At 44.7% G+C, this 18322-nt stretch overlaps 1 protein-coding gene across 1 annotated transcript in view; it reads left to right on the top strand.

Moving 5' to 3' along the window:
* The first annotated feature begins 406 nt into the window (after positions 1-406).
* Positions 407-18322, top strand: part of ADAMTS18 (ADAM metallopeptidase with thrombospondin type 1 motif 18) — a 151564-nt gene continuing 133648 nt past the window's right edge. The window contains exons 1-3 of the mRNA XM_060254040.1: positions 407-511; positions 644-731; positions 10245-10561. Coding sequence (XP_060110023.1) covers positions 407-511; positions 644-731; positions 10245-10561 — 510 coding nt within the window. The remainder of the gene's footprint in view (positions 512-643; positions 732-10244; positions 10562-18322) is intronic.

The following is an 18322-nucleotide window of genomic DNA, read 5'->3' on the forward strand; positions in this document are numbered from 1 at the left end:
AAAGCCGGCCCCAAGGAGAGCCTGGTGCATCGCCCCCCCCCCCCGCCTGCCCGGGGACTGGCGCGCGGCCCCTCCTCTCCCCGCCCCTCCCCGGGGGGGCACTCCGGGAGCGCAGGGAGGCGAGCGGGCTGCGGCTTTTCAAAAGCTGCGCTCTGGCTTCTGCGGCGCAGGAGGCGGGGATCCCCGCGACGCTCCTCTCTTCTCCTCTCCCTGGGCTGCCCCGCGCCGCTGCCCGCGGTGGGCGGTGCAGCCCGGCGATGCCAAGCCGGGCTGCCCAGAGCCCTGGGAACATGTGGCGGGGACTGGAGCTGCCGCGGCACGTGTCCGGCGGCAGCAGCAGCGGCGGAGGCAGGTAACCCCCCCTCCCTCGCCCCAAAGATTCCCAGATGTGCCCCGGAGAAGGGCCATGGACTGTCTCCTGCTTTTCCTCTGGACTTTGCCCGTCGTCGCGATTGGCAACGGCACCTCCATGCCCCCGCTCACCCTCTTCTGGCTGGGCAGCCTTGCAAAGGTAGGTCGGGATGCAATTGCTCTTGCCAAAGGGGGGACTCACCTGCCCCCACCACTCTAGCTAATTCGGACACCCCCCCCCCCCATACCTTTCTTCCCCCTGCCCTTCTTTCTTTCTTTTCTTTTTTTCCAGACTCTGCAGCTGTGCTGCATCTCCTGGGTGTCTTTTGCCTCCGCTTTCACCGGTGACAGCAGCAGCAGCATCCGTGGATTCAACCATGGTTGGTATCTTTTCCCCTTCCCTTTCTTTAAATTGCATGCAGATGAACAACCTGCCCTTTATGTTGGAGTCTGTTGTTGAAAGGAGGGTGGGAAAATGGGTTGTTTCTGTGGACTGCATGGAGGAGAGAAGTGTTCTCAGGGGACATGTCTCAGTGCTTTGTCTGCAGAAGATCCCAGGTTCAGTCCCGAGCGTCTTTGGTTTGTTTGTTTGTTTTTAAATAGGATGTGGTGAAAGACTTTTACCTGAGAACATGGGAAAACACTGCCAAATGATACTGGTCTTCATAGGCCAGGAGGAGTGTGTTTTGGTGGAAGGCAGCTTCATATCATTGGTCTCTGGAGACCAGACTTCTGGGCAAGTTACTCTCTTGTTGTGCCTCATCTGTAAAATGGGTGGGAATGTTGGCAGTGCCCAGACTGAGTGGCATGCTGCTTTTCTAAAACTGGAATGAGCCAAACAGGTTGATGTTGTCGCAGTCAGTTGCACTTTGCAAAGAGACAAGCACAGCTAATAGACAGTTCTGTCAATAAATGCTTGTCTGGTAGAGTGGTTAGTGTCTGCAGGACCTCTCTTTGAGTCTCTTTTCTGCCATGGAAGCCTGCCGGTTGACCTTGGGCCAGGCACACACTCTCAGCCTGTGCAATCTCACAGGGTTTTTTTTTGCAAAGATAAAACTGAAAAGGGGGAGAATGGTGTTATCTGCTTTGGGCCCCCGCTGGGGAGAAGGACAGGGTGTAAATAAGTAAATGGCTGGTAACTAGAATATTTACCTTCAACATTTATAGTTAGAGGATACTTCCAATTACTAGATACCTTAAGAGAAGAGTTGTGTGTAGGTCTGCAGTAGAAAAGCTCAGTTTGACTCCAGTAGCCCTCAAAGGTCAACAGAAGTTTCAGGGTAGAAGCCTTTAAGAGTCAAAAGTTCTGTTGATCTGTTAGCGTGAAAATCTGGTTGGTCTCAAAGGTGCTACTAGATTCAAATCAGCTTTAGAGCATCCCAGTTCCATGGACAAGTTACTGTCGAGCACAGAAGGCTGAGCCGACCAGACCGTTGGTCTGACCTAGCAAGCCAGTCTTGACATTTTTAAGGGCAGAGTAATGATTTTCTAGGATTAGAGTGATTGCAGACTTGCTCCCTGATCCTGGAAGCAAGTTCGGTTTGTTTCCACGTTCAGGTGGGAAGGTGCATCCAATTGCAGCCTAAAACTGCTCTAGAATGTTACTTGAATAGTACAGTTTATAAGGGTGCTGGAAATCATTGGTATTTATTTATCTGTTAATTATATTATGGATCCAATAGCAAATAGAGACAGAGATTATCCAGGCAAAATCCGCTCTCGCCACTGTGGGGAAAAGGAGGAAATCTGAGTGGGTGATTAATTGCTACGAAAAATGAATAAATAAACCCAGCTGCTATTTAAAAATAATGTGGAAGCATCTCTCAGAATCTCTAGACTTCAAAGTATTTTCAGCTCCCCCTCTGATGGAAAAAAGCCGATGAAATGAAGCAAGCTCAAAGAACATGTGTGAGCAGGCAAGCAAGAATTGCTAGATTTCAAAGACAACAGGAGAAGGAATGAATGGATCGGAGGCAGATTTCACATTCCAAAACTAAGAATTAATGATCAAAAGAATGGTGGTGCGTGTGTGGGGGGGAAATATTGGCTATGCTTTGGCAGTAAGAAGGGCACTGAAAAGGATGAAAAATGACTGGGAGCTACTTTCTGCCTTAATGTAATACATAGTAGGATGTGCATCTGTGTTTGTGTCTGTAGGACAGGAAGACACATGCATTATATACTTGCTTGGAGTGTGAACAAGTACAGTGTGCGCAGGGATTGGGGACGGGCAAGCCCTGGTGCATGGTGCGCCTCTGCGCTGGGGAATTCCCTCCCTCTCGCAGCTGCTTGCGTTTTTGGCTACCAGCCTGCTGAGCGTTCGGAACTTCTGCCGCTGATTAACACCACTGGAGGGAAAGTGAAAAGCGCTTGATGTATTGTTTTCCGCTCTGCAGCGAAGTCAAGGTCTTGCTTGCTGCTTTGGGCCACTTGAACGATGCAGCTCTTTCTGATGAGGAGGGTAGCTGCATGTCAAAGGTTAGTCTTTTCACTTTGGGTCCCATCCGCTGAGCTAAAGAAAGGTGGATGAGCTAGACTCGGGCTTTCTTGCCAGAGGCCATGGATGTGTCATTATTATATTTTGGTCCCAGCCTTCCTCCAAAGAGCGGAGAGAAGCGCACCTGGCTCCTCTCCCACTGCGATGTTCTCCTCGGTGTTACGGACGCAAGCTCATCCAGGGGCTCAGTGGGCCTGGTGGAAAGGGCTGTCAAGTTGCAGATGATTTATGGTGACCCCTCGAGAGGTTTTTCAGGGAAGAGACATTCAGCTGTGCTTGCCATTGCTTGCTCCTGGGTAGTGACCCTGGACTTCCTTGGTGGGCTCCCATCGAAGTACAAACCAGGACTGATCCTGCTTAGCTTCTGAGATCTGAGGGGATCAGGCTAGCCTGGACCATCCAGGTGAGGGCCACAGAAGGTGTACCTACCTTTTACATTTTCCCTAAGTCTCTCCCTGGATATGGTCAGCTGATGAGGACTGTGATTTCTGTGGTCAGAACTCAGTTCCCAGGCATGCATCAAGAGGGGGGCTTAAGCCTCTCGCATGCCTTTTCCCCAACTTCAAACATACCTGGAGAGCCACTATTTGTCTCATTTGGGAAACTTAGCATATCTCTCTCTCTTCCCCCCCTTCCCCCCTCTCTGTCTCCCTCTGTTTCTGTCTCCCTCCCTTCCCCCCTCCCTCTCTCTCCCCCCCCCTCTCGGGTAAGTTTCCCCAGCAGGGTAAGTCGTGCTCCCTGGGAACATTTCAGATCCAGAAAATGGTGTGGTGGAGGGAAGCTTAACCCCGCCTCCTAAGCCTGCTGTGATCCCAATCCAAACTGATTCACTGCACTCCTGGGAAGCACAGAATTCTCAAACATCCCAGAGGTCCACATGGTTCTTTCCTCCCTGATATAACCCTTATAACAGGGGTGGCCAAACTTGCTTAGCGTAAGAGCCACAAAGAATAAACGTCAGATATCTGAGAGCTGCAAGACATGAATGTTAGATGTTTGAGAGCTGGAAGGAAGGAAGGAAGGAAGGAAGGAAGGAAGGAAGGAAGGAAGGAAGGAAGGAAGGAAGGAAGGAAGGAAGGAAGGAAGGAAGGAAGGAAGGAAGATGGGGATGGAGGTGGAAAGAAAGCAACTTTAACTTTAAATGTATTCTGAAAGCCACTGACTTGGTCTGGAGAAGTGATGTAAAGAGAGAAATGCCTTCTTCAAGCCAGCTGATGGGGCAGTTGGGGCTTTGAGAGCCACACAATATTTGTGAAAGAGCCACATGTGACTCCTGAGCCGCAGTTTGGCCACCCCTGCCTTATAATATCCTTTGAATCTGAGCAAGTTGAGGCAGAATGTCTGATCCATCTAAGAAGTCTGTTAGCCTAGCGGGGGATTTGACACTAGTGGTTCAAACATATTAGCCCGACAGATCCACTGGCTGCTTTCAGGTGCTGTTGCTGAAGCATAGTCAAATCTGGGGGGAGGGGCTGTGGCATGTTCAGTGGCTTCTCAAGCTTAAAAAGACCCAGGTAGGAGGTGATGTGAAAAACCTTAGACTGAGACCCTGGAGAGCTGCTGCCAGCCTGAATAGACAATACTGAACTCGACGGACTGATCTGATTCCGTATAAGGCAGCTTCATGTGTGTTCATTAGGATGTGAGTCAATGTGGTTTAGTGGTTAGAATATGAGACTAGGATCTGGGAGTTCCAGGTTTGAATCCTCATTCTGCCATTGAAGATTGCTAAGTGATCTGGGTCCAGTCCTTCTTTTTCAGCCTAACCTCACAGGGTGGTGGTTGTGAGGATACCCTGAAGGAGAGGGTAATGGCATTGTAAGCTGCTTCAGGTTCTCAGTGGGGAGATAAGGGTGGGCTACACAATAACTAAATAGATAACACAGTCTTCTGGGGAGTTAACACATTAATTTCTGCATAAATCTGCATGGGTTTTCATGGTTAGTGTATTAGTTTAAATCTATACCTTGTAGTTGTATATACTGAAGCTTGCATCAGTGGAAGTGGGCTGCAGCCACAATAAATGATGCTAGTTGTTTGTGCATTGCTAGATTCTTTGCTCTTATCATCATTGCTCTGTGTGCAAGTCTCTCGCCAATGGACTTGTCCCCCCTCCCCTCCACACACAGAGGGTTTTTCTAATTTCCTTGCATCGTTTATCTTGAGCGTTTGTGAGCTGCCTGGATAGTTGATCTGATTCAGCAGAAAAGCAGCTAACTCATTTTCTAAACTCAGATAAAATTTCGGAGGGGTGCTGGGCTCCCCTCACTGCGTTTGAAGCTTCCAGAGCCCAGAGGTCCTTTCTGTACCCATGTGTGAGAAAAAGGGTTTTACGCTGCTGTCAGACTTTGCCCCAGGAGATAGGACTGTTAGTGTTTCAAAGGTCATATTGAAAGTTGAAACTTTCCCCCAATGTATAGTTTAATCGCTAAGATAACCAGAAGCTCGACATTTGGCACGGCTTGTCGTGAGCATGCCCGGTGTTTGCTGCTGATTCCCACAAACCAGGACATGCATTTTGAATGACTGATGTGTGTTTAAACATCTGTGTACACCTGGCAGGGTACATGAGCATGTAGGGATACACACAGGACTTTTTTTGTAGCAGGAACTCCTTTGCATATTAGGCCCCCCCCCCCAATGTAGCCAATCCTCCTGAAGCTTGCAGTAGGCCCTGTACTAAGAGCCCTGTAAGCTCTTGGAGGCTTGGCTACATCAGGAATGTGTGACCTAATATACAAATGAGTTCCTGCTACAAAAAAGCACATCTGTTTTTCACACTTTATTGTGGAGACCCCTGGTGTAATACTATTGTACTCACTATAAACATGATTATTGTTCAGAGAGGGAAGAAAAGTTCCACATGCATATAGGCTGTAGGGAGATCTATTATTTTTTTATGTTATGGGCACAGTGGAAATTTTGGGTTAGCTCCAGCCAGCTTTTTCTCTCAATCTCATCTAATCTCTTTATTATTATAGCCCTCGTTCCACCTGGTTGTGATACAACCAGGTCCCACGATCCCCAGCAGAACATTTCAGGGTGGTCAAAGAGGATCCTTTTTCCCACCTGGCAGAAAAGTTGGTTAGATGCAACTATAAGGCAGTATGGTGTGATGGTTATAGTTTTATACTAGGATCTGGGAGATCCAGGTTCGAATCCCCGCACTGCCGGGGAAGTTTGCTTGGTGATCTTGGGCCAGTCATCTTCTTTCAACTTAGCCTACCTCACGGCGGCCAGGCTGCTACTGGGACTACCTCGGTGGGAACACGTGCGGCCTGGGCTGAAGGAACTGCACTGGCTTCCAATTATATTCCGAGTTCGCTACAAGGTGCTGGTTATTACCTTTAAAGCCCTATATGGCCGAGGCCCTGCCTACCTTAGGGACCGTCTCTCCCCACACGTTCCCCAGAGAGCACTAAGATCTAGCTCCCAAAGCCTTTTAAGGATCCCTGGACCAAAGGAGGCCAAACTGAGAGTAACAAGAGAGCAGGCCTTCTCCGTAATGGCCCCCCACTGGTGGAATCAATTACCGGAAGAAGTGCGAGCCCTGCGGGACTTTAATGAGTTCTGCAGGGCTTGCAAAACCACCCTCTTTCTGCAAGCATATAAGGAGCCCTGAAAGCGATATCTAGCCATCGAAATACATCTATTGAACATAGCACCTTAATTTATTGTAGTTTTTAACTTTTTATGTAACTGTTTTTAAATGTATGTACTAACTGTATTTTAAAATTGTTTTATGTAAATCATGGTATACCATGTCTTGTTAGCCGCCCTGAGCCTGCTTCGGCGGGGAGGGCGGGATACAAATAAAAGTTTATTATTATTATTATTACAGAGTTGTTGTGGTGAGGCTAAAATGAAGGAGAGAAGTATGTTGTAAGCCATGGTCGTATCTCATTGGGGAGAAAAGTAGCATACAAATGCAAAAATCAAACAAACCTATTATTATTTATTTAGACATTTTGTATGCCGTCTCTGCCAACCTGCTCCAGGCAGCTCAAAACTAAAACAAGAAGACAAAAACAAGGCAATTTTAAAAAGTGAATGAAATAAGTAAAAATAAGTCAGTAAAAACATGCTGATAAAAACAAACCATGATATTAAAGTGCCAAAACAGCACACAGCTGTCTAAAGGATAGGGTGAGCAAATGCCTAGAGATTTGGGGAGTGGCACCCACGGAGGGCAGAGTTTGGGAAGCGGAGGAACCTCAGCAGGGTATAATGCTATAGAGTTCACTCTCAAAAGCAGTCATTTTCTCCAGGGAAACTGATCTCTTCAGTCTGTAGATCAGTTGTAATAGCAGATCTCCAGGCCCCACCTGGAGATCATCAGCTCTATTAGAGGAAGATGAAGTAAGTATCAGATGAGCGTAGAGGGGGAGGGCATTCTAAATGTGAGGTGTCACCTCTGAAAGAAGCCCTGTCTCTGATCACACCCTTTTCACCTCTCCAGGTAAAGTCTCAGAGAAAAAAAAAACTTAACTGGCAGGCTGCGTAGTATAGGAATATATGGTTCTACTGTTTTGAAATCAAATGGACTGCTGATCTTTTAGAAGCAAGAACACTCATCAAGGTGGACCTTTTCAATACAGGTGTAGTGCCATAAAATAAGGGGCATCTTGGAACTCTATTCAGTGTTGGCTGAAGTCAGCAGGAAGAAAACAGTATTGTCCTCTAGGTGGCAATGTAGAAGGCTGTATTTCTTTAAAGCCCTGCAGGTTCTATCAAGGGATGTGCAAGTCATGGAGTGTAGCCTGATCTCCGAAGCTAAGCAGGGTTGGTACTGGGGTGGGGGAGTCCGGAAGACTTTGTGGAGGAAGATAGTGGGAAACCACCTCTGCTTCTCAGTTGCCCACAAAAAACATAAGGTGGTTGTGACTTGACAGCATTTTAAATACGCACACAGATTCCCTCAAACTTTCTGATCAAGCCAATATCAAATATTTCTGAAGAAGCAGTAATTCAGAAATGAAAACAGTAATGCCTTCGGTTTTAATCGCTGCTGCTCTGTTTTGCAGATCTTATGGGGATGCTACACAGTATTTATTTGTAGCCAATCCTCAAAGAGCTTTCAGGACTCTTAGGCCTGCTGTAAGCTCCAGGAGGATTGGCTACATCGGGTGTGTGGCCTAATATGCAAAAGAGTTCCTGCTACAAAAAAAGCCCTGCAAGTAATGTTAAAAGGAGTTTACAGAGGCAGCATGATTGACACAGACTTGACATTAGGAAATCCCCACAATTGGGGCCCCCAAACCTTTTTGAGACTGCAGGAAGCTTTTGAAATGGGACGCAGCATGGTGGGCGCAACCACAAAATAGCTTCTGTAGCAGGCGGAGTCAACCTCAAAACGTCAAGGAGCGAAGTTATGCATAATTCTCATAGTAATACTTAGGTGTACAAGGCAGAAGCTCTGTTTAAGAGCGTGCCTTTTAATCTTGCTCACTCAACCAGAAGCCATGCTGAGCGAAAGCCCCACCTGCCCCTGCCTGTGTTCTGAAAACACTCGATGGGCATCAGGAAAGGTGATGGGGGGCACTATGGTGACCTCCAGGCACCATATGGGGACTCCTGCCCCGAATCAAGTCATGATGGAGTGCTTCTCTGAAGAGTCCTCTGGAGACCTGCAGGGTGTACAATATGATTAGTACAACTGGCCAGATGACAAAACTTCCTCAGCTTCTCTGCTTCTGATTGTGCTTTAGCAAATTATATAATTTCTTTTAACCACATGTGTCTCATCTGTTTATCTGTATATGGAAGAAGGCTAGAATAAGTGTTCTTCCTGAATTGTGATCTGGACAATTTTTAACATGGGGAAATTTAAGAACACATAGTGGGATCTAGCTACTCTGCCTCATAGTTTTATCACTCTGTCTCGTAGAATTGGAAGGGACCATCCAATCCCCTGCACAATGCAGGAAACTCACAAATCTCTCTCCCCCGCTCATACCTAGTGGAAGCTGTGACATAGAGAGATTCTGACCCAAACAACCTCACAGGTTTGTTATGAGGTTAAAATGAAGGAGAGAAGGAGAACATGAACTGCTTTGGGTTCCTGTTGGGGAGAAAAGTAGGGGTACAAATGCAGTAAATAAATGAAATTATGTTATTACTGCCCTCCCCAACGCATATGGCTTTTGTCCATGCAGGTTCCATGGTCTCCCTCACAGCCTTTTGGGGTGGTCATAGGGGATTCCTCTTCCCTTTTTCACCAGCAGAAAAACAGGTTTGAGCCGACCCACAGTTCCCCTCTGTGCATTGTGATGCAATAGAGTGAATTTTACTTTGCAAGAAGGTGGATTTTTTTTTTAATCTCTGAAACATGATTTCATTGCTGATCTCCAGTTCTACGTATATGTTCAGATGGCTGCCTGGTTGGAAAGATTCATATCTCAGATTGTTTTCTCTGGGCGTGTGTCTTAAAGATGCCTGCAGAGAGAAACAATGTTCCAATTAGTTCCCTTTGGCTTGATTTGTACATGATGCATCTTGTGGGTAAAACTTTCAACTAACATAAGTGTGCCATGTGTTTACCATTGCCCTGAAATACACTGACCTGCACACATGCTTCCTTCACGGACCTCAAGGCTACTTATGGGGGATCCCCAGCAGATCTCTGAGCCAGGCAGTGATCAAGCTCACACAGCAATCCTCGACTGAGTTACACCTTTCAAAGCCCATTGAAGTCATTTGACTTAGAAGGGTGTAACTCCACTTAGGATTCCTCTGTAAGCTCAGAAATGTGATTCATTCTCCAACCAACGTTGCGTTAGTGAGCTGATTAGGGGTTTTTTTTTGGAGTAGGAATACGGTTCTGGCTGGCTTGGTGTGGGGGGGGGGGCTTAATATGCAAATTAGTTCCTGCTGAAGTGGATGATTGGTAGGCAAGTGGATGATTGTGGATTCTGAAGTGGATGATTGGTAGCCAAGGTGAGGATGTCTGCTCCAGGTAGATTTCTTCCCCATCCTGTTTCCTCCCCCCCCCCCCCCACTTTTAGGGGCCAGGGAGATGGAAGGAAGGAGGAAAACCCACTGTTCCTTTAGTCCTCATTTAACACAAGAGGCAGGAAACAGAGCAGCATTCCTGGTGATCACAAATGTCTTCACCAGAGTGTCTGTGGGAAACTTCACAGCTACTTCACTCAGTCTGTCTTGGAACCATCAGAGGGCAGAGAGGAAACAAGTCCTGTTTTACAACACTTGTGATTTACATAGAACTAGCTGAAATTGTTTTAAATCTATTGATCTGTGGTTGGCTGTAATTGACAGGCTCCCAATCTTGCTGCTGGAAAGCTTGCATCTTCTTGTTTTTTCATGGCTTTCAAACAGATTGTCGAAATGCGCTTGGGTGATAAAGATTTTACAGCTAACCCGTGCTTTGTCCTTTCAGATTACGTCTTTGTCACTCCCGTTGAGGTGGACTCCAGCGGATTGTACATCTCACATGACATTTTGCACAGCGCCAGGAGGAAGAGATCATCCCCGAGCTCTAAGAGTTCCTTGCACTACCGTTTTTCAGCATTTGGACAAGAAATGCACTTGGAGCTCAAACCTTCTGACCTTTTTAGCTACAGTTTTACTGTCCAGGTACTTGGGAAAGATGGCATCACAGATTTGAAAGACCACCACATTGAACCATGTTTCTATCAGGGATTTATACGGAACTATAGCTCCTCTTCAGTAGCCATATCTACATGTGTAGGCTTGGTAAGTGTCTTCTTTAAAGGAGTGCATGAGGGCCTAGCCTTTGGTGGGACTTACTGTTTTGATATAGTTATCTGGCTCCTGCAACGTTCAGTCTCATTTGACCCATCAGCTTTCTTCTTCCTTTTCCCTCCCATTGTTCAGCTCACCAAAGTAATCTTATAGAACAAGGGAGTTTTAAATTACATTGCTGTTTGCCAAGGCAGTGGTAGTCTTTAGGCTACGGTTCTTGAAGACAGGTCTAATGAAAATAATTCTGGAGGCAGATGTTCACAGTTAATCCATGGGAATTTCCTTTCCGCATTGAGTCTTCACGGTCAATACAGGCAGCCGTGTCTTAATTGTTCCAGATCCTTCCTGGGTGTATGAATAGCTTTTATTCTCACTTCCACTGTTAGCCCAACTGCTAGTTCATGTGCATCATGTTTGCAGAGTGAGGTTACAAATGGAGAGAAACAGGCTTCTTAAAGAATGCTTTGTGATCCAAGATGCCCAGGGTTCACTGTGGGTTTGATCAAATGGCATACCTGTGAAGGTTTCATTTTGTGGCTATGGCCTGACATGTCTTCCATGGATGTGGTTTCACAGTGTGAGAAAAAAGTCTCTAATCCTTGAGGGTATAGAGAGGAAAACAATGGCAACTGTGAGCTATAGGTGAAGAGGTTGTCGTCTTGGAAAATGGTTTTAGGGCACTGCATAACACTTGGATCAGACATTGATGTTTGCATTTAAAATTTGCAGCTTGGCAATGTCTTCTATCTGTTCTCTCAGTAGCTTCCAAAACATTCTGAATTCTGGAACTCTAGATTTTTGGAAGTAGTCTCAAGGCTGTTTTTTAGAAGCTAAACTTTTGTTTGGAATCATGGTGGCTTTTACCTCCATTTGGAAATCTCTTCCGCTTCTACTTCTGTTTTGCAGCTCAGCTTTATTCATCTTAGCTCTTTGCTTGTTAAAAATTCATGGGGATGCATCCCTGTTATTTAATGAACACTTGCATTAAAGAACTGAGCAGCTATGTGCTAGGTGTTGGTGTAAAGCTAGTTAACATTGGAAGGGTTCCTTATATTTTCCCTATATCGGCCTTCCCAAATGAATCTCTATGCTACAATCCCATGTTGGCAATGTGTATGCAAGTATTTCACTGTGTTTTTGGAGTTCCGTACATTCAAGGGCAGAGATGTAAAACTTCCTAAAATCTTAAGGCCACTGGGGGGGGGGGGATTGTTTTTACAGAAAAAAACACAAACCCCCAGAAATTTGGGGGAAATAAAAAAAAAAAGAAGTTTCAATTTGATGGGAAGGTAAGGACTATATTTTTATGTGCAACACTTACCTAAATGGGCACAAATTGAAGTATGAATTGTGATTCATACCTAAAATAGCCGATTCGTCCTTCATTTCAGATCAGTTTGGGTACTCAAGCTATGTATCACTTGCAAAATGAAGCGGCTTGGTTTTGGGGCATTTTGTCTGCATCATCATTGGTTGGGGATCCTCCTCACGTGTCATGACATGCCCAGTGTGATATCATCATCTAAGAAGTGATGCTATCACACCAGGCAAGATGCCCTGGAAACTGTGCCTGGTGCTATCACATCATTTCTGGGCAACATCATCACACTGGACATGTTCATGCTGGCACTTTCTAGCCCTCCCGAACCAAACAAACCAACAAACCACAATTCATTCAGATTTTTTTTTAAATGAAATGAACCCAACCACTGAATCAGGCAAACCAGTGGGCCGTGAAATGAAATGAGCCACCATTTTTGAGTTCCATGCCCATTCCTACTTACCTTCCCATCAAATCGAAACTTTTACTGATTGAACAATATAACACAGTATACACAATTATAGTATTTGGCATAAGAAAAAAATGTAACTGTCCCCAGGACTTGAAGAAAGAGTTGCAAACTGTGGCATTGATTGCTACCATAGAAGATGTACCTTATTGGGAGGGCTACTGTTTCGGCTATCTGAAAATGGCTGGGATTTTTTTGAGACCACCAGACAGCCACAGTTAAAGAACATTTAAAAGGACTGAGCCCTTTAAATGCTTTCAGAGTTCATTTACTGCAGTGTCACATGGCTTGGAGAAGGCATGTAAAAGGGACTGTGATCCCTTTAAATGCTCTTTCTCCTGCTTCCAATGGAAACAGTAGAGGATGAGGGCACCTTTTCTGGGACCCGTAAAATTGGACCCCCTGATCCAATCTTTTTGAAACTTGGGGGGTGGGGGTTTGAGGAGAGGCAATTTGGTGCCTCTGCCTCAAAAAAAAAAAAAACAGCCCTCTCCAGAGCCCCAAATACTCCCAGATTGATTCTCCAATATGTCCTATGGAGAATGGTCCCCATGGGTTATAATGGAACTGGAAAAAAAAATAGACTTTCCTGAATATTTATTGAATTCAAATACTATACTGGTATTGGAATTTGGGAATATTGGGAAATGGTGAACCTGGGCAGTATAATAAAAAGTAGAGACATCACCCTGCCAACAAAAGTCCGTGTAGTCAAAGCAATGGTATTCCCAGTAGTAATGTATGGCTGTGAGAGCTGGACCATAAGGAAGGTCAAGCGCAGAAGAATAGATGCTTTTGAGATATGGTGCTGGAGAAGAATCTTGAGAGTCCCTTGGACTGCAAGAAGATCAAATCAGTCAGTCCTAAGGGAAACATTTTTCTGGTTCAATATACCTGAATCTGAAAAATACCAGATTTTTTTTTAACACCCTTGCCATCACATCTATTTTCATGGGTAGTCTAACCCTGTACCATCAGGGGATGATAGAACATTCCACATCAGTACTTAGAATTAGGTGACTTCTGCATGTGTTACACTCTATTTTTATTAAATGATATTCTTTGTTTATGAAGTGTATATCAGGAGGTCTGACATACAGTTCATGGTGCGCACACAGTTTCTGGAACATATGAGTGGGCAGTTGTCAGGCTCTTTCAAATTTTACCTTGAACGTCTTAAAAACAAATTCTAGAACGTGTGGAATCATATTGATAGTGGGTTGGTACACATTTCAAAACATCAAAAGTGGGAGGATTCCTCCAATTTATCTCTTTGTAGCTGTCCAGATCTTGGTTTGCTGCTGTTCTCCTATCAAGTACATTCTCAGTTTTGACAAGTAGAGAGAAAAAAGAGTTGAGATCAAGACTGACAAATAAAGGGGGGGGATTAGAAGGGAGAAAAGAAAAATGAGAGCATATGGTGGCTGTCTGATGGAGGGTAATCTCAGATGTTTACAGCCTGAGCCATGCTTTTGTCTTCCATGGCGAAGGAAATCACAAGGTGAGCAGAGGGACTCAGTTTTTGTATCACATTGCATACTATTAGTGTGCTTTATATGTTTTAGGGGTTTCTTTTAATACCCTTGAAGAATGTCAGTCTTGGTCTATGTAGTTGCCCATTTTGCCTGAATGCAGGATTGGGACTGGAAGCACCTTGTGAAGTAATGCCATCCATATCCTCCCTTCCCTAACTGCGTTTGTCACTTGGTTGCCCTTCTTCCTTATTTGCTTTGTTTGCCACAATTAAACCCAAAGTGGTGTTGCTACTACATGGTTGGGAGCACTAATCTTCCCATTGTTCCTTTCATTAGCAGTAGCGTCTCCACAATAAAACTGCAGTGACCCATTCATTGGAGCCTGGAACTCCACAGTGGGAACTGGAAGCAATTGTATTTCGACAGACTACAGGGACTCTTTGATCTCATTCGTTTTTTGGGGGGTGGGGAAGTGACCTAGAGAATTCAGTTGCCTGGTTGTTGGTTTTGCCAGCATAGAGGATTACAGAGTAGGGGGGGAAGGTCTGTGTGTAATCTAGCTAGAAGAATTGGACTGAGGATCTGATGGTTTGCTGCTGACCTAGTGTGAGAAATTGGCATTGCAGTACAGGTGTCTAAGAGGAGGCACACAACTGAATTTTGCAACCCTACCATTGGGCATTCAAAATCTGCATTTTATTTATTTGTTTATTAAACATTTATAGCCTGCCTCAAGGTAGCTTACAATAATTCAAATATCCCCAGGTAGAACCAAAGATACAATAACAAGGCCCAAATCCTTCCTGTCTTAAAATATGCTTACTACTTAACCTTTCACCCCCCCCTCACAAAAAAAAAAAAAAGCTCTGACAGGCAGGATTTGCAGTGCCTCCTGAAGAGCTCAAACGGGAGGGGGTTCTTCTCACCTCTGCAGGGAACCCATTTCACAGAGCTGAAGCTAGAATGGAGATGTGGTCGGAGAGCCAATGGAGGGCAGCCTGATGACCATCACGGGTGTGCAGGGCCATATGAAAGGAGGCAGGCCTTCAAATATGTGGGTGCTGGGTTATGAATGGCTTTAAAGGTCATAACTGGGATCTTGAATTGAACTTGGAAATAGAGTGGCAGCCATCGAAGCTATTACAAAACGGGCAACATGTGGTTCCTGTAGCTAGTCCCTGATAGCAGTTGGGCTGCCACATTCTGGACTAGTAGTAGTTTCTGGGTTGGCTTCAAGGGCAGCCCCATGTGGAGTGCGTTTCAGTAATCCAGCAATGAGGTTAAAGAAGCATGGATCAGCATGGGCAGATCAGCTGAGTCTGGGTAACTTTTGCTTTTCTCCTATGCAGTTTTTAACCTTTTTCACATAAATTGTAAACAATAAAAACAAAAATGGGTTCAGTGGTATCACAAGAAAACAAAAAGGGTATATTTTGTTACTGAATGTTGAGGACAATCACAATTTCTGCTACTCTGGAGAATCATCAAATGTATGTGTTTCTTAGTTTATGTGGTGTAATGATCACTGCACCAGGTTGTTTGTTTTTTTAAATGAAACCCTGTATCCAGCAGAATTTGTAAAGGCTTTTGAACAGACTTGAATGCGAGAGGCCAACATTTGTAACAATGATCAGTCGGCAGCCTCTATCATAATGGATAACACTGTGATTGGCATTAAAGTAAAGTCCAAACAATCACAATGTGCCATGCAGTTGAGATTATATACAGTGGGTTGAATATAACACCCTTCCTTCGTCAATCTCTTCTTGTCTTTTGATGTGAGCAGAACAGCAAGATTCAAAGTTAGAGTACTATTTAAAGTGAATTTGTAAAAAGGAAGTCACCGATTGTGCAGACATAACGGAAGTGTAGATTCCTTGGACAGGATGCCCGTCACTTATGTTACAATCTGCCTTTCTGGTTCGATCAACAGGTAAAAGGGTTTTGCTTTAGTCTTAGCAGAACTTCTATAAATTTAAAGTGTATGGTGGAATTTCTGCACTGGTTTGTTCTGATGTTGAGTGGACTACCTATGTCATAGACTGTTGAAAACTAAATGGCCTTTGGTTTCAAGCAGTAGGGCTGTGTCTGTAAAATATATTGAAAATCAGATTTTTTTGGGGGAAGGTGGATTGGCAAGAGACATGACATGTCTATTTCATTCTAATTTTCAGTTAATGCCATAGCTAAACATAGAAAACTTAAGAGCTGGATGGGACCCACAAGGGTTATCTAGTCCAACCCCCTGCACTGTGACCCTTGCTCTATTATGTTAGGATTGACAGCATTGGATTGGTTTTGTTTTGGTTATTTTGCAGCACCTTCACATGTGAATAGTTTATCAGTTCTTGATAATGACTGGTTAAATATCATAATGGATGCCGCCTTTGGTATTTGTTTTTGTGAGGAAATCTGAACTAAGTGTTGAGTTTTGTCCTGTGTATTTTGCCTGGGGAAATCTTCTGGAGACATCTCTAGTTCACATTAGTATGAAAGGTTTGATCAAGGAGAATATCTATCAGAGCCAGTTTGAAGAAGATTTTGGATTTATATCTCGCCTTATACTCTGAATCTCAGAGCGGTCACAATCTTCTCTACCTTCTCCCCCCACAATAAACACCCTGTGAGGTAGGTGGGGCTGAGTGCTTTTACAGCAGCTGCCCTTTCAAGGACAGCTTCTATGAAAGCTATGGCTGACCCAAGGCCATCTCAGCAGGTGCAAGTGGAGGAGTGGGGAATCAAACCTGGTTCTCCCAGATAAGAATCCACACACTTAACCACTACATCAAACTGACTCCCTGTGGTCCTTGGAGATATATTGCCATCTCCTGGGGCTGTTCCTGCTGTCTTCATATATTCACTTTGGGTACTCATGGCAGGAGGAGCTTTGCTGCCCTCAACATTGCATGGCTCCTGGAGCATGCTCAGTCCTAGAATCATAAAGTTGGAAGGGACCTCCAGGGTCATCTAGTCCAACCCCCTGCACAATGCAGGAAACTCACAAATACCTCCCCCTAAATTCACAGGATCCTCATTGCTGTCAGATGGCCATCTAGCCTCTGTTTAAAAACCTCCAAGGAAGGAGAACCCACCACCTCCTCACCGGGTTGTGTTTGGAACCAACATTTTCCTAAGTACCAGAAGAAAATACAGTTTCAGCATGTCATGAAATAATGCGCCTGGGTTGGCATGTTCATAGGTAAAACACCATTAAAAAAGAATCTTGTTGCAGTGGTGTGCACAGTCACATCAGGATTTCTTATTTTGCCATGTTTGCATTGGGGAGTCAGGAAGAACTGTACAGTCTAATTACATAGTGCAGTCTTATGGAATTGGCTTCAATAAGGGCACAGCTAGACATGACAACAACTCCAGGTTAGACACCACCACACCATTTTAGTGCCTAATGTGAGATTTAAAAAACACTACTAGGGTCCAACCCTGAGATTGTGGGTGCAGCCATTTTGGCACTTGAAAAGGTGCATTATGGGGAAAGGAATTTTCCTAGCCAGGATCAAGCCCTCACACCATTTTTAAATTGCCCTGTTGGGCACCAAATGTCAGCAGCATCCCTGGGTCCTTCCTGGGCACATCTTCACATCTAGTGGTGTCCTTCTGAATCCATTTACTTTAGTTGGTTTTGACTGAAGTAACTCTCCACAGGATTGCACGGTTAATCTCTTAACTATGGCTAAGCGATCGGAAGCTTTGCATATGTACTGGGCCATAATTGCTGCTTTCTCCTGGGAATCTTAGAATAACTGCTGGACCGCTTCCAGCTATACTACCAGTGGTAAACCAACACTAAACTGCTACTTAGAATCCATTTGCCTGTCGGCATTATAAATAGATCAGCCAGCTCATAGCATTAAAATCAGAACTGCTTTCCCCCCCTCTATCGCTGCGAATTACAATATGGGAATTCTCGATATTTCGAGAGGAAAAAAATCAACTTATTTCTGCGCTGTGTTCCTAATTCTGCTCTGATTCTTTTCTTTTCTGAAGGGGGTTGAGATGTTGGCTGTTATTATCAATCCCATATGCTTTAAATTAGTCTAGTCCAAACCGCAGGAAATGTTTAAAGTTAATATTGTAATTGAAATGTTTCTTGTAGGTAATTTTTTTTTAAAGTCAAAATGAAGAAAATCTGCTAGTAGTACAGAATTGTGACAGATGAGAACACTGGGAAAATTTCTAACTTAGGAAAGCAAGTTCTGAAGCACAGCACCTGTTTTGCTAAGAGGGTTTTCTTGGGGTGGAGGGGGAGGTACGGGGTGGATGTGGCTGTTCATTTGCAGGCATGGATAACGTGCTGTGAAGGAAATGTATATACCGAAGCTTTGATATTAGCTGCTTGTTGAGTTGACAGTGGCATAGCTTGCATTCTGATCCCAATGGCATTTGCTTGGAAGCTTGCCTCATTGAATAACTTCTGAGCAAGGGTAGATCCACACAGTGCTTGTTTCCCCATTACAAGGAGATGATTC

Source organism: Heteronotia binoei, chromosome 14, assembly GCF_032191835.1.
Source record: "Heteronotia binoei isolate CCM8104 ecotype False Entrance Well chromosome 14, APGP_CSIRO_Hbin_v1, whole genome shotgun sequence".
Lineage (NCBI taxonomy): Eukaryota > Metazoa > Chordata > Lepidosauria > Squamata > Gekkonidae > Heteronotia > Heteronotia binoei.